The following is a 12,650-nucleotide window of genomic DNA, read 5'->3' on the forward strand; positions in this document are numbered from 1 at the left end:
CCATGGTCTGCATGTTGTGGGGAAATTTGAAAATGGCCAATTGTGTCATAAGCTAAGACAATTCAAAACTGGCCAAGCAAATATCTCTGTGCAAAGACATAACAAATATATTTTGACAAGTAAAACATAGAACAAACAAACAAATCTGTAGCCAACCGGAGACTTACAAAGGGTTAAGTAGCTCTGAGAATAGAGCGACACAACCTCTCCAAAAGATCTGAAGTACATAGTCAAATATAGATCAATTATAGTTGGTCCTAATCAATAATTCTGCCTTTCATTAGCTTAAAATCAATTTCATTTAATAGTCATACAAATCTCTGTCAAGTACCTCAGCCAACGATATGATACTTAATAGCATGGTGATATCTTATTCGTCTAACTAATACGGACGTTGCCCCCCTCCCCCTTCTTGCTTGTAACTATTTTGTTGTTGCCTGGTAACAGCAAATGCTACCTTAAGGTCAAAGTGGATGTTCCCACTGGCTCACTGGCAAGTTGAATAGATATGTGTTCCTGCATCCAGGGGCATATCTATCCTAGTGTTTGGGCAGTGAATGTATCTATTCATTCTGTGCAAGATGTGTTCCCTTATATGAATCCTCCCAGTAAGACTGCTGCTGACGAACCAGTTCCCAGACCTTTGGCTATAAACTATTGACATTTACCACCATGCCTTTTGGTAACTTTGCTTGGTGTAAGTTAACAATACATTTAAAATATCATAAAACATATATGCTGATATTTTATGATATCCTAAAATCACAACAAATCACTTACTTTAATTTTCTTACTGCATTCACATATGTGTAAAACTATTCATGTTAGCTAGTCTTAAGCCTCATTTAACTCCTTACTGATTTCTTGTCCTCTGAAAGACTGCAGTCTGCCTATAAATCTTCCTAGTTGATTAGGAACCTCCTCCTTCACCGCCCCTCACCTGCTACAATTCCCGTGGCAGGCAGTTTGGGAAAATTTGCCCCTTTGCTTTACTTGTGTCTTGTCAGTCTTTGCTTTCCTTCTTCAATTTGATGTATTTTTGTGACAGTGAAATTATTCAATGTCACATTCTAACTTGTCACTTCTGTTTCTCTTCAGCTCACCCTTACTGGATCCAAGCAATCAATGACACTATGGAAGACATTGGGAGTGACCTCATCTGGCACTGTGAAGCAGGAGGCAAACCCCAGCCCACATACAGATGGCTCCGGAATGGGGAAGTAGTGCATGGGGTATGAAAGCTGTGCCTGTGTTCTCACTGTGGTTTCCACCGTTTGCAATGGTTGCATGTCCACTTCAACACAGTAAAACAATGAGAAATAAGGATGCCTGAATCCCTTGTACAGCCTGTGTCCTGTTAGCTATTGAATAGAAATGATGCGTTGAAATTTCTTGATCTTTGCTTCAGTTCCAGAGAAGTCCTTTCCCTTTTGCCTAATCTGTCAGAATGTCCCAAGCGCATAATCATCAATTTCGCTTTTCTCGCACGTGTAAATATTTGCTTCTTTCTTTCTGCAGGTCTTTGAAAATGATAAGCTCCTCAGAGCATTGCTGAGAGCAGTCAAAAGCTCAGTGAAGTTTTAGATTAAATGTCAAAAAATTCCCTTTTCAGCCATGTGCTTGTTTCATCTGTGCATAGGCTCGATTCCGAGTGAATAGAGGGGAGCTGCGAATTTCCCGACTAATCCTGCAAGATTCTGGAATGTACCAGTGTGTGACAGAGAACAGACACGGATCCTTATATTCCAACGCTGAGCTGAAAGTTTTGGGTTGGTATTCCGAACACAGCACAGCCCTCGAGAGTTCAGTGCATTTTAAAAAATATATCTTATTTTAGTTTATGTTAAATTTTTATGAATCATTGGTTAGGCCTCAAGCTGAAATATTGTAGTTAATTCTGGGCAATAGAATGGACATCAAGGCTTTGGAAAGGCTGCAGAGATGATTTCTCAGAATGATGCCAGGGATGAAATATTTTGGGTAACTGGAGACCTCAGAGAAATTGAGAATGTTCTTCATTTGTTCTGATTTCCTTCCAAGTCCAAAGATGTTCAGGTTAGGTGATTGGCCATGATAATTGCCCCTTAGTGTCAGGGGGACTAGTTAGGGCAATGCATGGGATTATGGGGATAGCGCCTGAATAGGATTGTGGTCGCTGCAGACGTGAAGGGCTGCAAGGCCTCCTTCTGCATTCTATGATTCATAGAGCAGAGAAGTTAATGGGCTAATTTAATGGCAGCGTTCAAAACTACAGTGGACTTTGATTGTTTCCACTGGCAGGAGAGCTGTTCACCAGAAGATACAAATTTAAAGTAATTATCAAAAGAATCAGGAGGGGAGGTGCTGAGTTGTTTTTACACAGCAACTCATGATGATGATCTGGAATGCACTGTCCGAAAGGCTGGTGGAAGCAGATTATCCTTTTAATTGTTCATGGGATGTGGGCATTTCCAGCAACACCAAATTTGTTGCCCATCCCTAATTACCCTTGTGAAGGTGGCGGTGAATGACCTTTTTGAACTGCGTGATAAAGGTGCTCCCATACTGCTGTTAGGGAGGAATACCTGGATTTTGACCGCTGTGACAATGAAGGAATGGCGATGTATTTCCAAGTCAGGATGGAGGGGATTAAAAATGCTGGTGTTTCTGTGTGGTAGAGGTCCTGCATTTGAGGAAGTGCTATTGAGTAAATCTTGGTGAAGTTCTGCACTGCATCTTTGTCCATTCTACATACTGTGGCCATGATGCGTCATTGCAGCTGTGAGTAAATGTTTAAGAGGGGGAGGGGGACAGCTAAGTGAAGTTCAAGTGCAGATGAACCATAATCTAATTTAATGGCTGGGCAGACTCGAGAGGTTGAAGGATCCACTCTTGCTCTTGATGTTCAGTGTGCAGAGCTGGGCCATGCCGTCATGCCTTCTCTTTTCTATCCACCAACGCCCCCCCACCATTACCTGCAGTTAAAATTAAAATGACACTAAGATATTTGGAGGGAAAGTAAAATTGATGAGAGGTGAAAGAAATGTTTTGTAAAAACAATGTTGAATTTTCAGTAGTCGTGTTTTTCTGTTCCTGTTCTGTGCTTTCCTTCAGCTTCTGCACCAGACTTTCGGCTGAACCCAGTAAGGAAGAAGCTGCTGGGGGCCAGAGGAGGCAGAGTGCTAATCGAATGCAGACCCAAGGCTGCTCCCAAGCCAACCTTCATATGGAGTAAGGGAACTGAGCTCATCAAGAATAATTCAAGGTCAGTGAAATGGATCCGCCTCCAAATACGATGGTCACCATGTTATGTAACACCCAGATCTTCAGCCTTGGTGGGCCATCCACAATATTTTTGATCAGTAATTTATCAGAACTGGGCAGTTTACAGTCTTCTCAACTCCAGTAAGAAGTCTCACAACACCAGGTTAAAGTTCAACAGGTTTATTTGGTATCACGAGCTTTCAGAACACTGCCCCTTCATCAGGTGAGTCATACTAATCTGAGGAAGGAGTGACACTCCGAGAGGTCGTGCTACCAAATTAACTTGTTGGACTTTCACCTGGCGTTGTTAGACTTCTTACTGTGCTCACTCCGGTCCAACACCAGCATCTCCACATCATTCTCAACTCCAGCAATTGTATATTCTATTTTATTCGTTCATAGATTTGGGGTGTTGCTGGCAAGGCCAGCATTTATTGCCCCACCCCTAACTGCCTGCGAGGAGGCAGTTGCTGCTCCGTAGAACCACCACAGTCCATGTGGTGTTTGTTTACTTTCAGGAGTTCCAGAACTTTGACCTAACAGCAGTGAAGGAATGCCAGTATAGTTCCAAGTCAGGATGGCATGTGGCCTTGGGGGGAACTTACAGATGGTGGTGTTTTGTTGCGCCTGCTGCCCTTGTTCTTCCAGGTAATAGAGATTGTGGTCTTGGAAATTGCTTTTGAAGAAGTCATAATGAGTTATTAATGATAACTTCCCATAAACTGGTGGGGAGGGTGGAAAGGGGTGATCTCAACAGTGAATGTGATGATTGAAGCTAACATCATTTGCCATTTACTTTAGCAGGACCAGAATATCCTGCCAGGTAGAGGGGCTGGTAAATCCTGCTCAATCAGTGTCTTGGGCATGGAGAACAATGAACCTTAAAAGCCTTGAATTCCTTAGCAAAATGAATATGTAATGTAGGGATTTACTCTTTGTTAAAAGGTAATTGTGTCAGTTTCATGGAGTACTGTGTGCAGTTTTGGTCGCCGCACTTATGCAAGGATATTTTGGCCTTGGAGGGAGTGCAGAGGAGGTTTACTAGGCTGATACCGGAGTTGAGGGGGTTGAGCTATGAGGAGAGGCTGAATAAACTAGGCTTGTACTCGTTAGAGTTTAGAAGAATGAGGGGAGATCTCATTGAGACGTATAAGATGATGAATGGGATGGATAGGATAGAGGTGGAGAGACTCTTCCCGCTCAGAAAGGACAGTAGGACTAGGGGGCACAGCCTCAAGATAAAGGGGGGGCGGTTTAGAACGGAGTTGAGGAGGAACTTCTTCACTCAAAGGGTGGTGAATCTCTGGAATTCTCTGCCCGTTGAGGTGGTGGAGGCTGCCTCGCTAAATATTTTTAAGACGCGGGTTGATGGGTTTTTGATAAGCGAGGGGATTAAGGGTTATGGGGAGAGGGCAGGAATGTGGAACTGAGCCACGACAGATCAGCCATGATCTTATTGAATGGCGGGGCAGGCTCGAAGGGCTAGATGGCCTACTCCTGCTCCTATTTCTTATGTTCTTATTAGCAAGGACGCAATGATCACAGGCCCATTACTGACAGTGGGATCTTTATGTTAAAGCTGGTGGGGGGAGAACCTGTGGTGACTGAAAAATCCCACATTAAAGGAGAATATTTTGAATAGTAAATGGTCATTTCAGCACTTTACAGCAAGAAATAATTATCATGACTCAATAGTGTTGGACCAAGTTAAATCCACATTCTTCTTTCGACACCAAATGCACACACGTTATTTCTGTGAAACTAAATAGGGCTATTCTATCAGAATAAAAGTGCACAGGAATTTCCAACCAGTAGATTGGGTCAGGATTGTAATTACTACTTGTGCATAACCATAGTACCCTTATAACATGAAGACTCATCACGTTTCCTAGCAACGAACAGCAATCGACGATAACGCCCATTGTCATGCAGTTGATAGGAACATGGCAGTAAAACTGAACATTGTGCCCCAATCAGTATACAGGAGAGAAAAGTGGAGAAGATAAATGGGGAGATATTCTTGAGAAACCAGTCCATGGTTGACAGGGTGGTTGGCACTCCTGGGGATATACCTACCTATCACCCCCCCAACATGCCTAGACAATGGAAGCCTTCTTCCCCAAGTCAGATTTCCACCTCTGCTGTTATTCTGTCACCTGCACCTTTTTTTCCAAAACTTGCATCTTTATCACCTACTTTTGCTTTACAACATGATGACTTTCGCCATTTAATTACGTCTACTTTACCCCAGTCCTTTGCAATATTCTTCCCCTGCAAATCCCATTCATTTATGTTGGCTGTGAATCTCAAACACCATTCAGTTGTACAGAACCTGAAACATTAACTCTTTCTGTGTCCACAGTTGCCACCAGATCTGCTAGAATGTAAAGTTCACATTTATTTATTGTCACAAGTAGGCTTACATTAACACTGCAATGAAGTTACTGTGAAAATCCCCTAGTCACCACACTCTGGTGCCATTGGTTACACTGAAAGAGAACTTAGCACAGCCAATGCATCTAACTAACATGTCTTTCGGACTATGGGAGGAAACTGGAGCACCCGGTCGAAGCCCATATAGGCATGCGGAGAACATGCAGACTCCACACAGCCAGTGACCCAAGCCAGGAATCATACCTGGGACCCTTGGCACTGTGAGGCAGAAGTACCAACCGCTGTGCCACCCTGTCTGGCATTTTCTATCTTTTTGTTTTAGATGATAGGAGCATGGTTCTGCTCTACTCTTACTTTCCCCATTCACACGCCAAGGAGCTTCTGTCTAATCTAGAACTGTTCTTACTTGCTGTCCTCTGGGTCATTATTTCAGCAGCCTTGCTAAAACAACCTTGGCATAGCAACCAACATTTTTCACCTGCAGTCCAGCTTTTGAAAAAGAAGAAAATCCAAGCACAGTGTGGACTCTCCCCGCCAACCTTCCTCTGTCTTCCTGTTCCCTCCTACCTGCTGCTCGATTTGCTAAATGATAGATGTGGATTCTAGTGCACCACCTGCTGTGATTTTCCCACCGCATAGGAACAGAACATCACAAGTAACCAAGCGGAAAATCGCTGCCCAGGCCCTGAACTGAAGTGTTAATTTTAGGTCAGAAATTTGTCTCCGCTGGTCATGGGAAATGAGCATTATCACTATAACCATACGATAAATTCTACTGGATGTTCAATTCTATTGAAGGCAATGGAACCAAGTGCCAGCTGGGAATAGATCAAGTGGCACAATGATGCTGTCTTTTGATCTGCTGCCCATTAACATATTTTTAAGTTCCCTATCTTCGCATGAGTCCATTACTTGCCAGTTCCAATTCAAAACAGCCACTCAATGAGGTGCATCTTCAACTCAACGCAAGAAGCTTGACCCCAACCAAAACAAAGTAGCCAGTTTGACCAGCATCTCATCCATCACACTAAACATTCACTCCTTCCACTGCCAGTGTACCTGATATATATCAGTACTCGTCAATGTTGAACACCACTTAGAAGAAGCAATGACTGTAGCAAGAGTGGGGGACTTAAATGCCCATCACCAAGAGTAGTTCAATAGCAAAACTATTGGTTGTGTCTTGAAGGACATAATAGCCAGACTGGGATGTTGGCAGGTAACTAACAAGTGGGAAAGAACTACTTGACCTTGCCCTCACTAATTTACCTGTTGCTGATGCATCGATTCATTATAATATTAGTAGGAATGGCCACCACACAGTCCTTGTGGAAATGAATTCCCATGTTCCCTACTGAGGATACCTTCCATCGTCTTGTGTGGCAGAACCATTGTGCTAAATGGATAGGCTCAGAACAGATATAGATGTCCAAACTGGGCAACTGTGGGCACTGTGCGGCCTTCAGCAACAGCAGAATTGTACTCAACCTCTATCTGTAACTTCATGCCCCAGCATATCCCCCACCCTACCATTACTGTCAAACCAGGGAATCAACCCTTGTTCAATAAAGAGTGCAACAGAGCATGCCAGGAACAACACCAGGCACACCTAAAAATGAGCTGGAAGCCTGCTGATGACAGCAGATAACTGCTTGCATGCTCAACAGCGGAAGTAGCATGAAAAAGAGCAAAGCAATGCCACAACCAACAGATCCAAGTGTGAGTCGTAGTGGACAATTAAACAACTCTTGCTCCCTTGTCTAGGAGGGATGAGCTGCCATTGGAGGCAGTCCAAAGAATTAATTAGGGCGATCCTGGGTGTGGAGCATTTTCTGGTGAGGACGGGTTGAGTTGGTTAGGATTGTACTCATTACAGTTTAGAAGAATGATTGGCAAACTTATTGAGACATACGGTATCCTTAAGGGGCTTGAGTGGTTAATTCCCTTGTGGGAGAGTCTAGGACCAGCAGAAATAATCTCAGTGTAAGGGTCACCCATTTAAGACAGAGATGAGGAGGAATTTCTTTTCCCAGGATCGTGAACCTGTGGAATTCTTTACTGTAGAGGTTGGGTCATTAATTACGTTCAAGGCTGGGATAGATTTTTAATCAGTAAGGGAATCAACAATTAATGGGATTAGGTGGGAAGTGGAGTTAAGGATTATTATATCAGATTAGTCATGATCTCATTGAGCAGTTGATGGGCCGAAAGGCCTTATTTTGCCCCTACTTCATATAGTCTTAACTTGCTGGGAGCGGAGGCTCCACAAATATCCCCATCACCAATGATGGGGGAGCCCAGCATATCAGTGCAGCAGACAAGGCTGAAGCCCTTGCTACGATCTTTGGCCAGAAACGTTGGGTCAGTGATCCATCTCGGCCTCCTCCTGAGGTGACCGGCATCATAGATGTCAGTCTTCAACCAATTCGATTCATTCCAAGACACAGCCGAAGGCACTGGATACTGCAAAGTGTAATGAGCCTCAGAATTATCCTGTGGATAGGACTGGAGCATTGTGCTCCAGAAATTTGCTGTGCCTCTGGTCAAGCTGTTTCAGTACACCGCTGGCATCTACCCAGCAATGTTGAAAATTGCCCAGGGAAATCCTGTACAAAAAAAGGAGGACAAATCAACCTGGCCAATTATTGCTCCAGTGTGTGGTTGAAAACCTGTTCGTTGATGCACAGTTCCGCCAGGCCACTCAGCTTCTAACCACATTGCAGCCTTGATCCAAATATGGACAAAAGAGCTAAATTCTAGCAGTGAGCTGTCCTAGACATCAAGGCAGCATTTGACCGAGTGTGACATCGAGGAACCCGATCAAAATTGAAGTCAATAGGACTCGGGGAGAAAATTCTCCACTGGTTGGAGTTCTACCTAGCACAAAGATGGTTGTTGTTGTTGGAGGCCAATTATCTAAGGCCAGGACATCATTGCAGGGGTTCCTCAGGGTAGTGTCCTCGGCCCAACCATTTTCAACTGCTTCATCAATAACCTTCCCTCCAACATACGGTCAGAAGAAGGGATGTTTGTTGATTGTGCGGTGTACAGTGCTATTGGCGATTCCTCAGATATTGAAGCAATCCATGCCAATATGCAGCAAGACCTGGGTAATATTCAGGCTTGGGCTCATAAGTGGCAAGTGGCCTTCATGCCACCCAAGTGCCAGACAATGAAGAGCTCCAACAAAAGAGTTTGTTTCTGCCCTTGACATTCAGTGGCAATTGCTGTTACCAAATAAACCTGTTGGACTTTAACCTGGTGTTGTGAGACTTCTTACTTCTTACCCCAGTCCAGTGCTGGAATCTCCACATCATGACCACCACGTACTAAGCAGGAATCCACTTGTTTACAAACTTCACGCTTCGAGTAAGCCATGTGTGTGTTCACCTGTGTTGTGCATGTGTGCATTGTTGATTTACTATTAATCAAAGTGTATGGCCTGACCATAGATTGCAAATGGGAATGGGTGCCACTCCTCTGCTCTAAGTCTGTGTTAAGCCTCACCAGTTTTAGTGAATGGTACAGATTTTTAATGAAACTGGAAGCATTTACCAAAGGTCAACATTGATTGCATATAAGAGACCTGTCAGTTCTCTTGTGAAATGCATTAACCATGCGCAAGCCAGACTGGAGCATGCCACAATCCAGGCTGAAGCTGAATTCCTGATGCCCAGCTGCTCTAACCAATTTTGCTGCAAACTTTTACAGGACCTGCTTATCTTTGTGAAGTACAATAAGAAGTCTCACAACAGCAGGTTAGAGTCCAACAGGTTTATTCGATAGCACAAAGCACAAGCTTTCGGAGCGCTGCTCCTTCATCAGGCATCTCCCCATTATATCTTTATGAAGGCAGCACAAAATGTCTTTGGAAAAATACTTTTGCTAATCTGGTCTCTCTTTGCATTGAAGTGGGACAGTGTGTTCTTGGAATCCAGTTGTGGAGGCAGCAGTCAGAAAGCACTGCATTCTAGCTCATGGTTATAGCTGCCAAAAACAATGTTTTCTTTGGATTATGCACATCAGATCTGAGTGAACAAGGGTCCTTTTAGACAAGGGCCACCTGTTTCAGGAAAGACAGAGGAGCAAAAATTGATGGAAAGAAGGAAGGGAAGAGATGCTACTAATGAAAACATGGGGTGGCATTGTAGCCTAGGGTTGACATCCCAACCTCGAGCCTGGAAGCGACACAATATAGACTGGTATCATCATCCTTAATGAACCTGATTTTGTTGTGTTGGAGTAGATTTGGGCTTAAATTTGAGTGCTCATACCTTTGGCACCATGGTTGTCATTTTGGCTCCAAAATGGTGCCTGGAATGCGTGCACACCATCTTCAGTAGAGTGTTGATGTGGGTGCAGGGGGGTTATGTATTGCTGAGTTGAGGGCAGCACTACCATTTTGCTGTTCAATGCTCTGTTAACTTTACACAGAGGACCAAGTGTTCAGTAACAGTAAGGAATCCCTTAAGTGGATCCTTACCACTACTGAATGGTAACTTAATTAATTTCACATTAGGTACATATTTGTTGCTAAATTTGTGCAAGTGTTTGGCAGTTCAGAGGGACTGTTGCAGAGGGCAATATGGCAAGTACTGACGACGCGATCTTGACCTCATGACTTCTGTTTTAGCATTTTTTCATCTTTTCTTGGTCTTTTCTCCTTAGAGAGACGAAGGATGAGAGGTGTATAAGATGAAGTGTATAAGATGTTGAGAGGTATAGGTTGGGTGGATGCTCGGAGGCTTTTTCCAAGGGCTAGAATATTTGCTACGAGAGGACACAGGTTTAAGGTGCTGGGGAGTAGGTACAGAGGAGATATCAGGGTAAGTTTTTCACTCGGAGGAATTGGCTGCCGTCGATGGTGGTAGAGGCAAATTCGATAGGGTCTTTCAAGAGACTTCTGGATGAGTACATGGAACTTAATAGAATTGAGGGTTATAGGTAAGCCTAGTAGGTATGGATATGATCGGCGCAACTTGTGGGCTGAAGGGCCTGTTTGTGCTGCAGTTTTTCTATGTTCTATGTTCTGTCTTGCTCCCTTGGTTTGCAACATGGTTGGGAGAGTGAGAAGTGGCTGAAAGGATAATGACGAGGTGGTGAGGGACAGCCCTCAGCTGGTAGATATGTTCGCCCAGAGTATTCAGGAACCTATCATTCTGCCATGCCTCAGCTAGGGACTGATATTTCCACTTCAAGCAGGTATTCTTATGGAGTATAAACCAATTCCATACTTGGCTCCAAGCTCTGTGTCAAATCCTTGTTAGACTGCTCCAGGCTGCTTGACATTGAGTGCAGGCTTTCGAGCGCCATGCAAGTACTCCATTTTTCTTCTGAGGGCTTTCTTATCTAAGTGCTCATCTGAGTCCTCAGTGGTACAACTCGTATGTAGCCTCGCCCTCTAACAAGCTGGCACTTATTGCTTCACAGTGCAGGGACCCAGTCAACATGCTGCCTCACAGCACAAAGGACCTATGTTCAATTCTGGCCTTGGTGAATGTCTTTGTGGAGTTTGCATGTTGTCCCAGTGTCTGCGTAGGTTTCCTGTGGCTGCTCCGATTTCCTCCCACAGTCCAAAGATGTGCAAGCTAAATTACCCTTAGTATCCCAAGGTTAGGGGGATTAGTGGAGTAAATATGTGAGGTTACAGGAATAAGGCCTGGGTGGGATGCTCTTTTGGAGCATTGGTGCAGATTCGGTGGGCAGAATGGCCTCCTCCTGCACTGTAAGGATTCTGTTATAATGTACCCTTATCTGGTGCCCTTGCTGCAGGTTATTCATCTTCATGTCTCAGCTTGCACCAATGCTGTCTCTAAAGCAGGGGCAATATCGGCATCTGAGGTGCCAAAGTGTGGTGACTAGGGGATTTTCACAGTAACTTCATTGCAATGTTAACGTAAATTCTACTTGTGACACTAATGAATAAACTTTAAAAAAACTTATGATGGCTGTTCCGCTCATTCAATTCAGGTTCTCCTACAGTTCTAATTTATCACCTTGTGTAAAAGCTGATCCAAGATATTAATGTAATTCCATCCTTTTGTACTGTCAAGTGCAAGAAAACCTCCTTCAACCCTAAGCGATCCCACACTTACTTTGACTGTCCTTTTACTTATTCCCTTTAATGTTGACTGCCATTTTTCTTTCATACTTGTCCCTCCTCTCTGCTGCCATCTGGAATTTAGGTTATAATTGTCATACTTGTCTTCTATTCATCTTCCCAGTACTTGCAGTGTGCATCATTTTAAATTGTAGTTTTGCTCTAGCTTCTTCTTGGCTATGATATTACTATTTTTTTTACATAACCCCACTTTACTTCCCTTTGGAATGTACTCTCCCCACATCTTATTCGCGTCATTTTTAAACTGCCCAGAACTTCCAGTCTCTGGATAGTCAGAGACTAGATGTACTATGGAATTTTTTCATAAATCCCAACAGAAGGGCTGGAATTTTCCCCAAAAAATTCTTAGGTATGGATATGATCGGTGCAACTTGTGGGCCGAAGGGCCTGTTTGTGCTGTAATGTTCTATGTTCTGTGTGTTCTGAGGTGATGATTGGGAGTGAGAGAGTGAGTGATGGCATTTCTTCTTCACTGTCTTCCTGAACTTCCAGCACTGCCTGGGCAGGTTGCAATTCTTTTGTATCTGAAAGGAGAAATTTGTTGAGGAGAGTGGGGAAAAAAGCAAAGGGTGCCTGCTTACATCTGCGGCTAGCTTACCAGAAGAAAGAGTAGAGTGAAGGGAAGTGGAAAACGAGATGGAAGATTAGGGAGATTAGGAATGAGCTGACTGTCGTCAGGAATTGTTTTAGCCCTGCCACTGGCGCTGGCCTTAGTGATCACTGCTCAAATGATGGCAAACATCATCTGCTCCGTAAGGGCGAGGGCATGCTGGGCTGTCTGACCTCCACCAGTTACGTGCCTCAAGCTTTTCACCATCTTAGCCTGCAAGGGAGAGGGAAATGTGTTAGTGAGAGTGGTGCCATGTATTTGGGTGATCTGGCTGTCATCAAT

General features: G+C 43.9%; 1 protein-coding gene across 4 annotated transcripts in view; it reads left to right on the forward strand.

The window, feature by feature from the left end:
- The window catches only part of cntn1b (contactin 1b), a 683,679-nt gene that overhangs the window by 334,573 nt on the left and 336,456 nt on the right, over positions 1 to 12,650 (forward strand). For all 4 annotated transcript variants that reach the window (XM_080190723.1, XM_080190722.1, XM_080190724.1 and 1 more), the window contains 3 exons: positions 1,099 to 1,232; positions 1,640 to 1,769; positions 3,094 to 3,244. In XM_080190723.1, coding sequence (XP_080046849.1) covers positions 1,099 to 1,232; positions 1,640 to 1,769; positions 3,094 to 3,244 — 415 coding nt within the window. The remainder of the gene's footprint in view (positions 1 to 1,098; positions 1,233 to 1,639; positions 1,770 to 3,093; positions 3,245 to 12,650) is intronic.

This window comes from Carcharhinus amblyrhynchos, chromosome 6, assembly GCF_965287045.1.
Source record: "Carcharhinus amblyrhynchos chromosome 6, sCarAmb.v2.hapA, whole genome shotgun sequence".
Lineage (NCBI taxonomy): Eukaryota > Metazoa > Chordata > Chondrichthyes > Carcharhiniformes > Carcharhinidae > Carcharhinus > Carcharhinus amblyrhynchos.